Source organism: Callithrix jacchus, chromosome 4 (assembly GCF_049354715.1).
Source record: "Callithrix jacchus isolate 240 chromosome 4, calJac240_pri, whole genome shotgun sequence".
Lineage (NCBI taxonomy): Eukaryota > Metazoa > Chordata > Mammalia > Primates > Cebidae > Callithrix > Callithrix jacchus.
Genome location: NC_133505.1, coordinates 22449699 through 22469609, shown reverse-complemented (window position 1 = coordinate 22469609; position 19911 = coordinate 22449699). Strand labels below are relative to the sequence as shown.

Below are 19911 nucleotides of genomic sequence, written 5' to 3'. Positions count from 1 at the left end.
CTTCCTGGCACAGTCAGACTTCCCTTCTCTCTCCTCCCCTGTCTTGTCCTCCTGTCCCCCTTTCCCTTGTTGTGTTAGTTGCCTATTACCATGTGACAAATCGTAGTGGTTTAAAACAACAATGAGTTACCATCTCTCACAATCCAGTGAAATGACCGGATTCAACTAGATGGTTCTTCAAGGTATCTTGCACAGCTGCAGCCAGGTGGTGGCTGGGGCTGAGTCATGCAAAAGACATCCAAAATGTCCTCTTCATAACACTTCTGGTGCTTCAACTGAGGTGCTTGGGGACAGGCTAGACAGTTTGTGTGTTCTGTCTCTCTCTTCTCCCACTCCACCCCCCATCTCTGTTCTCCTCTCCTACCCCTCTGTATAGCTTCTCTACATGGCTAGCTTGAGCTTCCTCACAACATGGACATTACAGGGTAGTCATATGTCTTATATGACAGCTGTCTTTTCTCAGACAAGCATTTTAAGAAGCCTAAGTGAAAGGAAATTCAAAGCTTATGACCCAGCCTTGGCAGTCACTCAGCACCACTGTTAAAGACTTTCATTCTGTTGGTCCAAAACAGGTCATGGAGCCAGCCCAGAGCCACCCATAGAAGGCAGACCACCCATGGACATGGATGCAGGGAGGTGTGGTTTATTGGGGATGACATACGTCTCAGAAGACCAGCTACTACATTTCTCTTTTATTAAAAATGTCTGACCCTTTCTCTGCTCCTTATAACTGAAATATCTTAAAGTTACTGTCTTATATCTTATTTCTTATATTTTTCTCATTATCTATAGAAAAGAAGTTTACTGAAAGACTTCTTTGAAGAATTCTTACACAGGCTCTCAAGCAAATCTTAAAATATTATTTTCATTTAGTAATATTACAATTAAGCCTCCAAAAGGCTCTAGAGAAAAGCTGTGTGACTGTTTTTTTAGAAAGTTTCTTTGGAAAATCAGATTTGATTCACTTTTTAACCAACGATGATAACATATCAAACTTAAAAGGCAGATCAGTTTTAGGGAAAAGTGATACACCATCATGTGTGGGTGTCCTTGGGTGAACTTCCCAACAATATCGCTTTTCATGCATAGCCACTAATTAGAAAACCTGCTCTCTTGTTGGGGCTAAACTGTGGTTTACTTTTCTGGTTGGGCCTCTTTTTGCTTATATTCAAGCTTTTACAGAAGCCAAAGCTTATTCTTTTTTAACTCTCATAAAAAAAGAGTGACCTCAAATCTAAAAAAAATGTGTAATTACATGGCAGTTTCAGAAATTCTTTTTTAAAAATCTTGTACCTATAGATGGCTTAACTTTACTTAGCTTCTGCAAATGCCATTGAGGACTTAGATTCTTCTAGGGAGTTATTAGCTTTTCTTTCTTTCTCTCTCTCTCTCTTTTTCTCTTTCTCTCTTCCTCCCTCCCTTCCTTCCCTTCCTTCCCCTTCCCCTCCCTCCCTCCCTCCCTCCCTCCCTCCCTCCCTTCCTTCTTTCCTTCCTTCCCTCCCTCCCTTCCCTTCCTTCTCTTCCTTCTCTTCCTTCTCTTCCTTCCCTTCCTTCCCTTTCTTCCCTTTCTTCCTCTCTCTCTCTCTTCTTTTCTTTCTTGAAGCCGAATCTCCAAAGCTCTTCTCTGGTAATTATGAAAACCAACATGTGTAGAGAAAGTGGGAAGTTGGAGGTGGCTAATGATTTGGTAATCTTTCTACTCACAAACCCTGGGAAAACTGCTGTAAGGATTAATTTGCTCATGAGATTTCACTTTGGTTGCCATTAAGAAAACACGAAGAGGAACAGTGAAGTAGAAGTGTTTCCTAGCTCTGGAGAAAAGAGTCAAGGATTTATGGTGGGGAGCAGAGCGCTCCATTTTTCCTTTTATAGTGATTACAAATGAAGCATCTGAAGTTTGATAGCACTTCTCTCACACAGGGCTTTGTATAGACATTTAAAAGCTGACCGAAAAATGAGAATCAGATAATCAGTCATTGCAGTTTCTCATGTGTCTTCATGTTGGTCCAGGAAAAATATTTTATTTTAAAAAATGTATTTTGTCTAGCTTCACTGCAGTGTAATTGATAAACATTTTATATATTTAACGGGTACAAAGTGATTTGATATACCAATACATTATGAGGTGATTACCACTATTAAGTTAAATCATGTGTTTATCACCTCACAGTGACACAGCTTTAGTTTTTTGTGGTGAGAATGTTAAAATCTGCTCTCGGAAATTTTAAGTATACAATACAGTATTAACTCTTGTCATCATGCTGTACATTAGGTCTCCAGAATTCAAAGCTTCGCTGTTCCTGTTCATGTGTTCTTAATGGCAACCAAAGTGAAATCTCATGAGCAAATATGTATAACTGGTTATGTATAACTGAACCTTTGTACCATTTGACCCTTCCCCAATTCTCCTCCTCCCTCCCAGCTCCTGGTAACTCTGTTCTATGTTCTGCTTCTGTGAGTTCCACTTTTTCAGATTCCGCATATAAGTGAGGTCGTGCGGTGACTGTATTTCTGTGCTTTGCTTATTTCATGTCACGTAACGTCCTCCAGGTTCATTCACATTGCAAGCGGCAGAACTGCCCTCTTTTTTAGGACCGAATACAAATCCATTTATGCACATACCACATTTTCTTTTTTCATTCATCCGTCAGTGCACAGTCAGGTTGATTCTACATTAAAAAAACTTAGATTCTATCCCTTCCCCCAGTTTTTTTTTTTTTAATGTAAACCATGAGAAAATCACAGTGGCTCTGCTGGTGATTTCCTTCCACATCTTCGTTCTCCTACATGGAATCCACATGCAGATTAAATGGGGGTTCCAGCAATTTCCCGACGTGGAAAGTCCTCCCCTCAGAGTCATGGGGCCCTCAGGTTCTACCAGGAGGAGGAAGGCATGAACATTTCCACTGAACAGGCAAATTATACTCAGGCCCAGGCAAAATGTGTTGCCTACTCCCCTTTCCCACCCTCAGCCATCCCCACCAATGTTCAGCTCAGGGCTGCCCTTGGTTATGTCAACTGCTGGTGGTGACACACGAACCAGCTTGAGGAAGGAAGAGAAGCCCGGAGGAAAGGGGACCAGGGGAGCATAAAGGGGGCCAGGATGGGCAGACAGGTTCTTCATCATTTCATCAATTCTCATACCTTTTCCTGTGAAATCATATTCTTCCCATTTTTGCAGATGAGAAAATTTTAAGCCAAGAGTTTTCATAACTTGTGCTCATGCAAATTCATTCAAATAAGTATTCACGCGGAAGTATTTAAATAAAAGCTAAGAATTCTGCCTATCTTGGGTAACATGAAGGATTTTCATCTCAGCCTCACAGGCCAGCCTGTGGTCTGTGCACCACCCGATCCCCCTAATTAGCCGTGGGTAACTGGTAATCCACCTATGAAGTCAAACGGGGAAACTTTGGTGAGGTGAGCCCGTGGCACTTAGTCAAGTAACAATAGTTGTCACTCTCTCTTGTTTAATCTTATAGTGGAGTACGACAAGGAGTTCTCCCCACGTCAGCGACACCACAAAGAGTTCAAGTTCAACTTATCCCAGATTCCTGAGGGTGAGGCGGTGACGGCTGCAGAATTCCGCATCTACAAGGACTGTGTTGTGGGGAGTTTTAAAAACCAAACTTTTCTTATCAGCATTTATCAAGTCTTACAGGAGCATCAGCACAGGTATGAAGGCTCGAGAAAGCCCCAAAGGTGGTACTGGCCCCTGTTTCCCACCCTCTGTGATGACAATAACCCCGACTGTGTCTGTGGAGGGTGACTTGGAGTTCAGGGGCAGCGTGTGAGTACGAGGAGGGGGGGTGTTCTAAATGGTAGCATTTAGCTGGTGAGTTCTTTTGCTATTGATTTTCCAAGTAATTATTTTTTCCTAAGCAAGCTAGTGAATGTATTTATTATAACCATCCTTTGTGATCAGATAACTCCATAATTTATTGGGAGTAAAATGTTCCCACTATTGCTTAGTCCTCATTTTGAACGATAGGTAAGGGTGGCTAAAATAAATTCATACATTAAAATTATATGATGCTTATAAGTGATAATTCAGGTGAATATGAGGCTACTTGTGCACATAAGATACACACACGTGTGTCTTTGAGTAAACGTGTGTGATGTATTTTTTTTTAATCATTTGGATACAAGGGAGCAGTAGACATTTTCCGTGTCTATATTATTCTTGGTTTCTAAAACAAGCCCAGACCATTTTACAAAAGAACTGCAGTGAAGTATGTTCATGGAGCTGCCTGACAATACAGAAAAACTTCCATGGAGTGATTGTTGGAGGACTGGAAGGGCTGAGGGATGAAATATGGTAGTTGTTAGTATAGAAGAAGCCAATATGGCCAGGCGCGGAAGCTCACACCTGTAATCCCAGCACTTTGGTAGGCTAAGCTGGGTGGATCACCTGAGATTGGGAGTTTGAGACCAGCCTGACCAACATGGAGAAACCCCGTCTCTACTAAAAACGCTAAATTAGCTGGGCATGGTGGTGCATGCCTGTAATCCCAGCTACTCAGGACGCTGAAGCAGGAGAATCTCTTGACCCAGGAGGCAGAGGCTGCAGTGAGCTGAGATTGCGCCATTGCATTCCAGCCGGGGCAACGAAAACAGAGCCCCATCTCAAAAACAAAAAAAAAGGAAGCCAATAGAAACCCCAAGAACTCAAATTTTGCTTAGTATTTAGGGTCAGTTTAGTAAGTGAGAATCAAGGCCTTCGTGCACAGATTAGTATTACTGTGTAGTTCTTAGTATGTACAAGGTGGGAATCAAGCAGGTGATATGATGGTCTGACAATTACACAGCAGCTTCAACGATAACAGTGAAGGGAAGTGAACATGTAACGGGAGGGAACTCCACACCTCCAGACTCCATAAGGGATTTGTCAGCTTTGGTTTCACAAACTAAGTCCAGATTCCTGCTTTTGGTCTTGTCAGTCTATTGACTTCCCAAGAGTTTCCAAAGGCTTAAGAATGACTTGGGTTCTTCCTGAATGTTTTGATCTCTGTTTGGGTCTATCACAAATACACACACTGAACTCGTAGGGAACATTAATTTGCCCTATGAAAGATTCATTTTCGTTTTGAAAGCACTGCCAGCATCCAGCCCTCGTGTATATTTAAGTCTGTAAGGGGGAAACACAGAAGAAGGACAGATGCTGCTGCCATACTTTGGGACATTTCATGGTATGAATGTACATGCTGATGGTTGTAGGTAATTCACAGTGAGGACAGCTACATGATGAGTAAAATGTAGCCATTGTGGTGTCTTGATAATGGACCACAATTTTGGAATGAAAGGGAAGTTTTCTGATGTCTAATTCTCCCTCCTAAATAAAAGTATATGCAATGGCTTTACTACTGAGGGCCACTTTTGAAAGGTACATTTTTTTGTTGCTAGATTTTTGTCAGTTGATACTTCAGAGAGAATTGGTAATCACTGACTCTTTGGGACTGTTTTAGCCATTGATTTTTAATCCTAATTATTCCATTATATTTCTCTGGTTAGGATAACCTATTGGCATCTTTTTTGGCTCAGAAATTTATTGGGAATACATGGTTTTCTCCATCCTGCAGGAAAAACTTTATAGTGAGAATGCCAGGCTGGGAGTTAAGTGACTATGGCATGTAAAAAAATTGTTATTTGCTTTTGAAAAGAGAGAGAAAGTTAGCAGAACATTTGTAAGGTTTATACTGAACTCCAGCCAAAAAAAGAACAGCTGCCCTGTGCTTAGGATGGTGGTGTCATGCTTCCTCGAGGCCAGCAGTGAGCTTGGAAATAAAACCCCGAATGGTCCCAAGCTTTGATGACTCTCTATCAAAGCACGGAGTCGTAGTTTCTTTGCCTTCTAGGATGGGAGCATTTGGCACCTGTGTGTGTTTTGTTGTCGTGCATAGGAGGGGGGAAATTCTGGGAGAATTGGGAGAGTTTCATGCTTTTGAAGGGCTCCAGTTTGGCCAGGAGGAGATTTCCTTTTCTTATCTGTGGGCCAGGAGCCAGGCCTCCTGCCACCTCCTAGCATTCTTCCAGAGGCCTCCAGACTCAGCTGCAGGAATCCTTCCGGGGGAAGGTTTGATCTCCCCATCTGTACCGTCTTGGGGCGTCTTAGCTGAAAACAATTCTCCAGGCTTGTGAAGAAATGTATTTGTCTTATCTGTGTTTAAGTGAAATTTGTAGTATTTGATGGATTAACTCCATTTAACAACTGTTTGTGTTACAAAATAGTTGGCCTCCTTGAAAAAGAAAAAACAGAGTCAGAGTTTTAAATGCTGAGTCACACACTCAGCTGGGGTGGCAGTAGTTATGTGTCGGGCCTTCTGATATTAAAGGCAGTTAGGAAGCCTGACCCAGGGAGGTCAGGGAAGATTCTTGCAAGATGGGCTTTTGCTGCAAACTCTGCACAAACATATTTCTTTGATAAGAAATCACTGGACCAGGTAAGTTTAAAAAGAAAAAACGTGGCTACTTGAATAGATGGTGCTTTTAGTAAGAACAAGGAAATGCTTTACTTTAAATACTTTACTTAAAAGTCGAGACTAAGCCCTTAGATGAAGTCTATGTCATAGGAGATTTGAAGCAACTCATAGACTAGAATGAAATCAGCAACCTAATAGTGAAACAGTTTGTGCAAAAATCATAGTGGCAAGAGAAATCTGACTTAACTGACTCCATCTTGCTTCTACTTGGCTAAATTGCTCTTGCTCATTCTTGTGCAGAGGCCATAATGGTCCTTTCCTTGAACGGATCCCCTACATGTTTAAAAATTGAAACTCTATTTGTAAACAGGTCACAAGGTTATGGTAGGGGTTGGGCTTTGCTATAGACATAAACAGTGATCTGCCATTGACGAGCTTGCTTGTCTATAAATCGCTGACTGCCCCAGAATCATGTAACTGAGGCTCACAAAGTTTATAACTTCCCCAACTACACCTATAGATAACATCACTATTGAGAAAGCTAAAGAACTGGTCTTTGAGATATTTTTCAGATTTAGCATTTTGGTAGACCACGAGATGCCACCTGGTCTTGAAATTCCTTCCCAGGAGCTAACTCAGCTACATAAAGACAGTTTTAGTCACACCTGTGATTTCATCCTTGGTCAGTCAGTGATTTCAGTTCCCCAGGCCCCTTCCTGCCAAAGTACCCTTAAAAAACTCTAGCCTCTAAATTCTCAGGGAGGCATATTTGAGAAATACCTCCCATCCTACTATATGGCTAGCCCTGTGATTATAAACCTCTTTCTTTGCTATAATACCTGCTGTTTTCAGTGCATTGGTTTTTCTGGGCAGGGGGCAAGGAGAATCCATCAGACTACAGCAACAGTCTGCATCATTATCGAGTACCACAGGATGCCTTAGCACTTTATTTTTAGAAGTTTACTCCATGGTATTACGTGGTGTTTAAAAGATGAGTTTGGTGTTAAAATTTGGTGTTATAAATCATCACGTCCTTGTGATGACGCAGGTAAAAAATTGCGTTTATATAGTAACAGTTTGGAAAAGGCCTTCTGTTACATTTTCTCATTAGGAATTTTACCATGACCCCATCAGATAGACAGGGGAGGCATGTTATCTTTGAGAGAACAAAGCATGGCACATACGAATTTTGCCAAGGCCAAATAATTCCTAAACGGTTGTCTGCTATGCTTCGTAGAAGTGGTTTCAATGATGTAGATACAATCTCAAAATAAAGATGAAGTACTGGAAAGAGGTAAGCAACCTCCTTATGACACATCCTCACACCTCCATTTCCTTAGCTTTGAAGCAGACGTCCCAAGGATGTTTCTGTTTGAATGGCGAATGAGAGAGTTTCATAAGTAGTGAAGATCTGTGTCTGTTAGAATTCAGACTCTGGTACTTTGATGTCTAAGACCTTCCTACAGAAAACCTTTGCAAAACTTGTTTTTTTTGATCTCTTGATCAACCACTGGTCTATTAACAGCTTTTCTAGAGAAGGGAGGTGAAGGGGAAGAAAGATGAATAAATTTACACAAAAGTATATATACTTGTTCACAGTGTTATACATTTGTCAATTTACTTCTTTTCACAACATGTACTCATGATCTTTATTCTGTTAGCACTTTTATAACAATAAATTTTGAGGTTTTTAAAGAATATCATTTTCTTCTACATTTTTTACTTGGTTAAAGGCATACTTTGTGCGTAATTGAAATTTGTATACCTAGAAGTCGAAGAGCATCTCTTGAAAGCCAACCAGAAATTTTAACACACACGTTCATTATCTGAATCATGGTCCTGTTTCATCTAGGAATCAGCCACGCTTGTCTCTGCTGGTTTTGAAACTCTGTGTTCTACTCTCTGTGTTTTGGCATTCGCCTTGCTTGGCAGCTGATGGTCTCTCTTCTGTGTGTATGAGAACTTTTCCTCTCCATGTTCTTATCATGATACGGTCTTTTGGGAGACATTTGAAGAATTAATTACCAAACTTAACATTTATGTTTCATTTAAATGATATCCCAACTTACTCCTCTATTTAGAAACAGGCAAGGATGTTTTTCATGATTTGATTTTAGAGTTTGGTTTATATTTTCATCTTAACTTCAGAATCCTTAGGATTTGAAGAAATGCATCTTAAAATCAAGGAGGGAAATGCTGCTCTGTAGTTGGTTTTCATGTTTTTAATACATTTTTATTGACATTAAGGCTACATTAAAAATTTACCATCTTTACCATTTTTAAGTGTATAGCTCAATGGTAATACATACATTTATATTCTTTTCTTCCCCCTTCATCCCTCCCTCCCTGCTAAAATGGGAAGATTTTCTCAGGCCAGCACAGAAGGCTGCTGCTGGAGTCTGCAGGAACAATCTGAGACTGAATTATTGCTTTCATTTTTGACAAAACTAACAAAATCTTACCTATTTTACAGATAGAATATAATTGTCCCAGGAGAGAAAATGGTAATGAAACATTTTCCAGAATTTTTAGTTCGATACTGCACTCTGCACCATTCACAGAGATGGGGAACACAGGAATAAGTTAACAAAGGGGAATGAAGATGATTCAGATTTGCACATGTTTGAATCATGGTTTGAGTACCCAAGACCAAGTGGGATGTAGAAGTTTTGAGCTCAGCAGAATGAGCTGAACTACAGTAGTAGATTTTTGAGACTGTAGGTAAGCCATGAAGTAGATGACATAGACCAGATGTGTAAGAATAGAAAATCGAATTGACCCTGTACTGTTTACTGAAAACACTATCTTTTTCTCATGTACTTTAGTGACATCTTTCTCATAACTTAGGTGACCATATATACGCGAGTCTGTTTTTTTGGATCTTTATTCTGTTCCATGGGTTAATTTTTCTCTTCTCATACCAAAATTGCACAGTCTTAATTCCTTTAGTTTTATAATAAGGCTTGATACTGTGGTATGTAATCTCAAAATTGTTCTTGAGACTTTCTTAGCTATTAATGGTCCTTCACATTCCCATATAAATTTTAAAATCAGTTTGTCTGTTTCCACAAAAAACAAAAACAAACTTGCTGGGCTTCTGATTGGAATTGCATTAAATCTAGAGATCAATTTGGAAAGGATTTACATCTCAGCCATAATGAGTGTTTCAGTTCAAGAATGTGGTATTTACCTAGGCCTTCTTTAGTAACTCTCAAGTCATATAGTTTTTTTGTGTGTATCTTGAATATTTTTGTTAGATCAATTTTAGATATTGAAGTTTCTGATGCTGTTATAAATGGCATTATTCGTTTTTAAAATTTTCAGTGCCTAATTGATTTTTGCTGATAAATACATACCATTGATTTTTATTTGTATCCAATAACCTTGCAAATTTACATGTTAATTCAAATAAATTTTTTGTATGGCCTTTTGAAATTTCTGTGAATATAATCTATAAATATTAGCTTAATTTTTTCCTTTTCAATCCTATTTTTCGCTTCTCTTTTTCTTATTTTATTGCGCTGGCTAGGACATCCAGGATAATGTTGAAATCATTCAGATTTCTGTCAGATTTTTTTAAACTTAGGGGTAAAGATTTAATATATCATCATTGAGGAGGATGATTGCTCTAAATGTTTTTGTAGATACTCTTTATCAGATAAAGAAAATTCTTATCCATTGCTAGTTTTCTAAGAGTTTTTTTAAAATTAGGAATTGGCCTGGATTTATCAAATGTTTTTTCTGAATTTTGGGACAATCATATAATTTTTCTCCACATAATGCTATGTGTCTGCCATATGAAATGACTTTTAAATGTTATACTAACCTCATGTCCCTGGAACAAGTTCAACCTGTGATTTATTATTCTTTTTATATCAGGCTGGATTCAAAGACCATATTTGATTACTGCTATCTGGATCACCTATAAGTCTATTTCCATTATCTGTTCATTCCCTTGATTTTTCCTTATTTGGTTTTATTTTCTCGCAAGCCTGCTAATTTTCCATTTGTGAAATTCTGGACATTATTTAAGAAAAAAGTTATAGATACTGTTATCTCCTTCCAGACTAGATTCAATGTTCTACTGTAAGGCAGACAAAGTTACCTTTTTCTTTTTGTTACAGTTTAGGCAGGGTCTAAGGATATAATAAGGCTTATCTGTTTCTGGTTTTCCTTTCTCCTAGAGTTTAGCCCTTTCAGCTGTTAAATCTAGGATGCTGGGCACATTGGCTCACATCTGTAATTCAGCACTTTGGGAGGCTGAGGTGGGATGATTTACTGAGCCCAGGAGTTCAAGGGCAGCCTGGGAAACATAATGAGACCCTGTCTCTACAAAAATAAAATGAATTAGCCAGGAATGGTAGCTTGTGCCTTTAGTATCAGCTACTCAGAAGACTGAGGTGGGAGGATTGCTTGATCCTGTAAAGTCAAGGCTGCAGTGAGCTATGATTGCACCACTGCACTCTAGCCTAGGCAGCAAAGCACGAACTTGTCTCAAAAAACTTTTTTTTTAATTTAAAAAATATTTTAAGAATAACATAAAAGTGGCTGGGTCCGGTGGCTCAGGCCTGTAATCCCAGCACTTTGGGAGGCTGAGGCGGGCAGATAATAAGGTCAAGAGATCGAGACCATCCTGGCCAACATGGTGAAATCCTGTCTCTACTAAAAAAATGCAAAAATTAGCTGGGTGTGGAGGAACGTGCCTGTAGTCCCAGCTACTTGGGAGGCTAAGGCAGGAGAATTGCTTAAACCCAGGAGGCAGGGATTGCAATGAGCTGGGATCACACGACTGCACTCCAGCCTGGTGCCTGGTGACAGAGTAAGACTGTCTCCAAACAAAAACAAAAACATAAAAGTCTGGAATATTTGCAAGAGCCCCTCTTCCTCGGTGGACTCTGTGCTCAATTTTTTATCTCCCCAGCACTGTGAGACTGCCAAAAGCTTTGCTTTGCTTTTGAGCCTCTACACAGTTTCTTTCTGCTTGTTTTCTCAACTCCTCATCCCAAGTAAACACAGCTTAATATCTGGCAAATACCTCAAATGGAAATGTTGGAGTTCAAGGAGGCCAGGACTTGAAGAGCCCAAGTCCTAGAGGAAAGGGGCTACATAGAAGTGACCCAGGCTTATATGAGATCACTTTTATGAGCTCATTTCCATGAAGCTCCCTTTTTTTGGGGGGGGGCGGGGACTTTAGGTCTTCTCACACACTAGCTTCCTTGAATTTTGATTTTCTACCCAGCCAGTGATACTGTGTAAAGCTCTAAGCTGCTACCACTTTCTGTTTGGTGTCTGTGCCTCATACAAGAAATTATCACATGCCCTGAAAGGAAAAGGCAGCAGCAAACACAAGGCTCACCTTCCTGCATTTTCTTTCTCCCTGAGGTATGACCCATCCAGCGTTGCCTGTTTGGTTGCTCTAAGAGGACTTCAAACAAGTTTGGTTTTTGTGAGTCCAGTTTTTAGTTTGATACATCATGACCAGAAGCTTAAGTCTTTGAAGTATACTATGTTTTATCATTTTCATTTGGAAATCTTTTTAATGCACCCCTACAAACATTGACATTTGATTCAGTAATGAAATGGCGTAGTCCTGGAAACAAGATCTGGACCTAGTGGTTCATCCAGTTCCAGGGTGGAGGAGAGTAGTTTCTTTAGAAGAGCATTACCTATGGACTGATTGTTCTGTAAAATCTGTTGGATTTTCAATGTTGCCTGCTGAGATGAAGATAAAAGTTCACCCTTTTAGATACCTGAGACGGGTTTCTTTTTTGAAGAGAAGGGCAAATTTGAGAAAGCCAGGACTGGAGAACACTATTATAGTTTGGGCAGAAGGAAACCAAAGCCTTTTATCCCCATGCCCAACCACACCTTTTTCTCTTTCTGGGTCTGGCTTTCACAGGTATGATCCTTAGGGAATCCTGAAATCTTACTGCTGATTTGATAATCTCTGGCTCCTTCTGTGTGGGCCTCAGACAAGCAGTGAGCTTTTCAGTATTTGTTCCTTTGCCCTTGAAAACGGGATAATACAAGTGACCCATGGTTCAGGTTATGTAACTGGTTAGTTTCATCTTCATAGTCAAGGGCATATGCCTTATACCTAGAACAATCTACTTGAAAAAAAAAACTGCTCTAGGAGCTATCAGACCTTGTTTCTCAGCCTATGTTTTGTTCTTTGTAAGGCACAGGGTAGAAGAGAATGTTTCAGAGAGAAATTAAAGTTATCATAAAGAATCATATACTCTCAAAAGAATGCTAAAACATTTTATGCTGGCGGGGAGAGTCAGTAGGTGATGGGTAGGAGGCGCTGTTCTTTGGGAACTGCTTATCTTCTTGGTAAATGCAAAGAGAAGAGAAAACAGGCTTTTATTTCTGGAAACTATGCCTTATATATTTATCATTCATGCTTAGAAACAGATCGCTTTGGTTATGTGCATCTCCATATGAGGCTGTCCAGCCAGTGGTTAAGATTACTCTGTAGCCCCATGGAAACTAAAAAACACCTTAAAAAAAGAGATTACTTTGTAAAACATCTTTTTAGAAAAAGATAAATCAATAGCACTTTTACTATTTCATTTCCCTGCCTTGGACAGGACTGTGGAAACATAGGGTTGGTGATGAGAACCAAAACATGTAAGATTTTCATGTAACATGTTTAAAAGATAGCCAAGGTTGGGCGTGGTGGTTCACGTCTGTAATCCCAGCACATTGGGAGGCCAAGGCAGGCGGGTCATTTGAGGTAAGGAGTTCAAGACTAGCCTGACTGACTGTTGAAACCCCATCTCTACTAAAATATAAAAATTAGCTGGGCATGGTGGCATGCGCCTATAATTTCAGCTACTCAGGAGGCTGAGGCAAGAGAATCACTTGAACCCAGGAGGCGCAGGTTGCAGTGAGCCAAGGTCATGCCACTGCATTCCAGCCTAGGCGAACAGAGCAAGACTCCCTCTCAAATAGTAAATAATAAGTAAGTTAATTAAAAATAACAAGTGGCAAACTCCGCACTTGATCGCTAGTGAATGTTACAGTATACCCCAGTGTATGGAAGCTTTGTTGTGTTTATGTGGCCAAAGAGAACAGACTGGGTAGCCATGAATTTGTATAACATTATCATCATCCTCTTTCTCCTCTTACCCTGCCTTGGACATACAGAACCAAGACTTCCAATAACACTGATACTTGGATTTGATCTTACCTGCAATTCTGTTTATTAGCCTAATTCAGTGACTCCCTGAGGGTTAAGCCAATCCATAAGACACATTGACTTGTGGAGCAGCCTACATTTGGTTTGCACTGTTTTAGGGGGAGGAGCAAGAAATCTTGAAAGCAGATAGCTTTCACAAAACAGGCACAGGTAGTACTGCTCATGTTTCATGGAGAGGTAGTCTGGCTTCAGGTCCTTGGCTCACAAAATGTGGTCTAGACCAGCAGCATCAGCATCGCGGGGGAACCTGTTAGAAATACAGATTCTCAGGCCCCTCCCCAGGCTTACTGAGTCAGAAGCCCCACGGGTGAGGGGCAGCAATCCACGTGTTAACAAGCCCTCCAGGGGATTCTGATGCAGGCTACGCTTGAGAGCCACTGGTAAAAGAGCACGTACAACACGTGAGCCAAACTGCCTGGGTTCATTTTCCAGCTCTGGCCTTGCTGGCTGTGTGACCACGTTCAAGCCGCTTAATCTCAATCTCTCTCTCTCTCTTTTTTTTTTTTTAAGGTTGGGTTTTTCCGTGTCGCTCAAGCTGGGTGCAGTGATACAATCTCAGCTCACTGCAACCTGCACTTCCCAGGCTCAAGTGATCCTCCCACCTCAGCTCATCCCCAGCTAATTTTTTGTAGAGATAGAGTATTGCCGTGTTGCCCAGGATGGTCTCGAACCCCTGGGCTCAAGTGATCTCCCTGCTTCAGCTTCCCAAAGTGCTAGGATTACAGGCATGAGCCACATGCCCAGCCCACTTAATCTCTTTGTGCCTCAGTTTCTCCATCTGTAAACCTGTAATAGCATTAATAGTATTTACCTCTTATGATTGTTATGAGGTGTTAATGTATGTAAGTGTACTTAGAACAGTCACATAGTAAACAGCATGTGAAGGTTTGCTATGTTAATATTCTAACAGCAAAGTGATTTATATTGGTTTGTTAAAGATGAAATAGCCCCTACAGAATCAAGGTACCTTTGACATTCGAAACAACTCTTCATATCCTGCTAGTCATTGGGTAATATCGAAGAGTGTTAAAAAAAATGTAAGTGTAGCAAAATATATAATAATAATGTTCATTCATCTTTGTTACTCAAATTTGTATGTGTCATGTATGCAGCAGTTTACCCTTGTTTGTAGAACTCTATTTTCAAATGTGTGATGCCTTTTCTATCTTTCTAATGGTAAAACTTTAAACATAATCTATACTGTCTCTTACATAAGGAAAAAGTAAAAAGCATGGGCTTGACTCCTTAATTTTCTAAAATGGAAATGGATTTTTTTTTTACTTTCATTCTGTTGGAAAATTGATTTTTTCTTATTGCAGAAAGTCACTTCCTCAGTGTGTGAATGTTGTTTTGTATCTTAATTTAACATCAAGTCCACATGCACAAATGCAAAGGAATGTGTGATGAAGAAATAAACCAAAGACCACAGGGTCAGCTTATCGAGTATTTCATAAATCTGCTGGTTTTGTATATATTAATGCCACTTTATTGAGAGCATTTTTCTAGCAAAATGGTTAGTAGTAAACACTGTTATGCTTTGGCCTGGGCATTGTGACCTTGATGGGTGTATGATTTGTCAGGAAAGGGTCGAAGCCTGTCCACCAGGAGTTCAAGCGCTTCCTACCCTTTTCTGAGGGCACAGGAGAGAAAGGCCTGCTGCATTTTGCCAATGGTGCTCTCTGCCTCTCGGCCCAATGGTGTATCAGTGATGTGAGCATGTGCCTTGGAGACTGTGTGATAGGAGGGACACACAGGGATAAATCTTGCCCACAAACACCCACACTCGCAGGCACTTTCCTGCACACACCTCTCATTCCTACCTGACCCTGATAGGGGAAGCCCACTGGTGATCTTTTTTATTCATTCATTCATTCATTCATTCATTCATTCATTCATTCATCCATTCATCCGAGACAGCAGACCAGAATTTGGGCATGGCAATGGTAGGGGGATACCTCCTTCCTCTCCCACCCTCCCACAGCTAAAGGACTGGATAGAGGTTGTCTTTGTGAGTGGCTTTCTGACTCGTCAACTCTGATGCCAGGGTGAATTTTTGAAATTGTCCAGAAATCTCTTATTAGGTGTATTAATTTGTTAAGAACCTGATTTGCCCAGGATGACCACAATATGAGGAATGTCGTGCTCTGGGGCTGGAATTACACGGAAAAGAGTAACACTGTTACTGCCTTGAAGATCGGAAGCATATTCACCATCAAATATAGGGTCTGAGTTAGTTGAGAACAAAATAGTCAATAACTACACTCAAAATTATCTTCCTTGTTTCAAGATTTTCTTTCATGGCTTGCCACCTTAAGAGTGTATCACCTCAGTAGGAAGGTTCAATAATCTAGGCATGGTGATGATTTTGGCCAGTCTCTAGGATTCTTTATCTATCAGTGACACACATTTTAGGTAAGAGCATCTCTTCTCAACTCTGCGCAATTGTGATTTAGAAGGGAAAGCTTATTTTTCACCTGGTAAAATCAGATGCACTGTGTTCGAGGCTATACTTTTACAGTCCACAGACTAGGACGGCCGTGTATCTCCAAGGAAACATCAGTTGATGTGGGTCAGACCAGAACTGTTCTAGTGATTTACCATCAATAGTATCTCTTCAATATCTGAGTTATTGGGAGCTTTGAGGGTGAACTCATGAAGTTGTACCTTAAAGCTTCATTCCTTTTTCAAGTTCCTCTCCCTGATGGTGTGAACATGTTTTTGATGTCATGCTGGACACACAGAGCATTCTGCTTGGAAGGAGGAGCAGGGTAAGATGGGCTCTACCACAATGTCACCGTCTACAATCAACACCAGATATCGCAGGCACTTCCCTGCACGTACCTGTCATTCCTACTGACCCTGATGGGGGAGGCCCACTGGTGATCTTTTTTATCTATCTATCCATCCATCCATCCATCCATCCATCCATCCATCCGTCCATCCATTCAGAGACAGGGTCTCATTCTGCCACCTCAGCTGGAGTGCAGAGGTGCAGTCGTGACTCACTGACTGCAGCCTCCACCTCCCTGGACTCAGGTGATCCTCTTCCCTCAGCTTCCCAAGTAGTTGAGACTACAGCAGTGCACTACCATGCTTGACAAATTTTTGTATTTTTTGTAGAGACAAGGTTTCGCCATGTTTCCCAGGCTTGTCTCAAATTCCTGGATTCCGGCAATCCTCCTGCCTCAGCCTCCCAAAGTTCTAGCATTATAGGCATGAGCCAGCACATCCAGCCTTCCCAACTGGTGATTTTTAACCTGTGCCTGCCCTGTGAATCTTACCGTATTTTCTGTATCCAGCTGACTTTAGCATTTATATGTGGTAGATTTTGGCCCCTTACATTATCCTGAGCCCTCATACAGTATTTTCAGGCTGTGCTCTGTCTGCTTCATGATTCTACTTTTTAGATACATGACTGCTAAGGGCCTGGGATCTGATTAAATTCTATTTGCCCCACTTAGCCATGTGACCTTGAGACCCTCTCTGGGGCTCAGCTCTAGAAGAGACATCACAGGTCCTGCCTTTTCTGGCTGTGCTGAGGATAAAGGCTGTTGACACAATCAGTATTCGCTGTTCCTCTATTCCACTTGGTCCAGTTATCTTAAGTCCAAGCTCTGCCTCCCTTCCCTTCTAAGACCTCAAGAATCATAGATTGGGCCGGGTGCGGTGGCTCACACCTGTAATCCCAGCACTTTGGGAGGCCGAGGCTGGTGGATCAAGAGGTCAAGAGATCGAGACCATCCTGATCAACATGGTGAAACCCTGTCTCTACTGAAAATACAAAAAAATTAGCTGGGCATGGTAGCGCGTGCCTGTAATCCCAGCTACTCAGGAGGCTGAGGCAGGAGAATTCCCTGAACCCAGGAGGCAGAGGTTGCAGTGAGCCAAGATCATGCCATTGCACTCCAGCCTGGGTAACAAGAGTGAAACTCCATCTCAAAAAAAGAAACGTAGATCTAAACATCGAAGTCCAAGCCTGCCTCACTGCCATAGGACCACAGAGAGCGCTCATTTTTCAAGGCACAGCCACTAGACTGCACTTGACCTCACAGCTTTCTTAAGCAGTAAGAACAGGCAGTATTCTCACTATACAATTAGAAAAGTGTGCCACAGAACAATGCAAATTCACGGGCCCCAAAGTGACTCAGTAGCAGAGTCAGGATGGAAACGGGGCTTCCCACACCCACAAATCCACACTGACCCTGTAGGTACAATTGCCTCATGTCATGACAGGTCATCCTCATCTTCCGCCTTTGCCCCGAGTTTAACTTTTGATTTCATGTTCTCCCTCTTTAATTCATTCATTCTCTTTCTGCTCTTCTCTGTTTTCCTCCTCCTTGGATGATGTGCATCTGTCTCTTTCCCCACTTCCTCTTGGATGAGGCTGCCATTTTCTTTATCATAAAGCCTGCTCTTTAAAAATAAAAGTTCATTCTAGTCATTCCGCCAGCTATGCGACACTCATGCTTTGAACTGTATTTCTCTGTATCCTTATTATAAATCCTTAAAATGTAGGTGCCTAATGTAGTCATCAGAGGGAACTCAGCGGTAGCTCCATGCACTCTTGGGCCCTGCCTCAAGGGCAGCCTTACCCCTGAGATTCCCACCAGGTCTTGATGCTGGAGAGTGCCGGCTTCGTTCTGCCCACAACACCCACGTGTGCTGTGCTTCCTCTGGAACTGGGGCTACTTTCCCACAGTGCTCTGTACTGTCTGTGTTATTGCTGGATAAGGGTCTTCTGTGACCTTCCAGAACAGAACTGATGTCTTCTTACATCTGAACTTCAAAGCCTTGGCCTTCCAATCTCTGCTTGCTGTTTTTCACGGACCACCCCTCCAGCCCCCAACCACCCCCCGTCTGCCTGCTCACAGTTGTTACCTCAGTGATGGGGGGTAATTTGTCAACAGGGGGTGTGACGCATCCACATCGGAGAGAGCTTTCAACAGGGCAGGACAGAACGTGGTCTCCCGCAGACTCGGTTAAGCAGCTGAGTAAACGACTTTTAGCTGTGCCTACTGTTTATACTTGGAAAAGACGACAGTAGAGTTCCCTTCTCCCTCTAAGCGGCCATGGAGGCAGGAGAAACTGTTTGCTCCTCCTCTGAGAAAACTAACCATTTTAAGTTGATGTTTCACCGGCCTCCTAAGTATTCCGTGGATTAGAGATGAAGTTCATTCATTAATCGCAGGTTGTCTTTGGTAATAATCTCAATGGGACAGTATGTTATGATGGAAAGCTCTTTGAATCCACGGGGAACTAAGTCCTGTTCTTTCACTTACTAGCTTGAGATCTTGACCACATGACCATAGTTTTGTGTCTGAGTCTCAGGTTCCCCAGCTGTAAGGTGGAAACAGTGACACTCTGCCTGGCTTTTAGGATTGGTATAAGGATTAAGCAAAGAGACAGTAGATGAAAGCACTTTGTAACTTACTTAAATGTATGCTCATCTTAAATTTAGTGCTTAATTTTAGTCATTTTTCTATCTCTGTAAGATATTGCAGCAAAATAGTTCCACTACCATGCCCTTCGAGTCTTTCCAAGGCCGAAATATAACCCTCCCTGTCTTGGGAATCCCAGGCATCTCATTCTAGTGGCCATGGGATGGATACACAGATTCAGATTGTCCCTAAAGCACAAAAGTGACCGTCCCCTAACACTGACCTATCATAAAATGCAGGAGGACAGGAGACCCTCACACCATCATCCTACAGTCCTTAGGATTATGTTAGTTAAAAATGGTGAAAAATGTCAGTTGTCCCTGTGTAGCCTAATGGAAGGAGTGGATTCTATGACTCTGCCCCAAAGAACCCCAGCCGTAGCTCACAGCTGTGCCAGGATGAACTTTAAAATCACTCAGCATCTGCCCCCAGCTACACAGTCCATGGGAGGAAGAACTAGATATTCACTGCAGACCATTCAGAGGCCTTAATTAAAACAGTAGATGATTACTCAGGTGTGTGATGTGGCTTCTTGTTTCTCCTCATTTCAAAGAAACAAATGTGAAGATTTTCAGTCCCAGTTTTTTTTTTTTTTTAAAAAAAGAAAAAACGAGCAAAGCCAAATTTGTAAATGCTCATACGGATCCTGATTTTTATCTTTTCTTAATCCTGTTTCTCACCGTCTCCTGCTTTCTCTGTTTTTAGAGCTTATTAGCCATAAAGTAAGCAATTCACTAATAGTATCATAAATAAATTCCTAAAATATAATAATAGAAGAAATATTAAAATTTAAGCACCACTGCACTGCAGCCTAGGTGACAGAGTGAGACCCAGTCTCAAATCAATAAAAAAA

The 19911-nt window shown here is 41.3% G+C and overlaps 1 protein-coding gene across 1 annotated transcript in view; it reads left to right on the top strand.

Annotated features, from left to right (window-relative positions):
* BMP6 (bone morphogenetic protein 6) overlaps nt 1–19911 on the top strand; it is a 161753-nt gene that overhangs the window by 121191 nt on the left and 20651 nt on the right. Inside the window, exon 2 of the mRNA XM_002746242.6 lies at nt 3483–3675. Coding sequence (XP_002746288.1) covers nt 3483–3675 — 193 coding nt within the window. The remainder of the gene's footprint in view (nt 1–3482; nt 3676–19911) is intronic.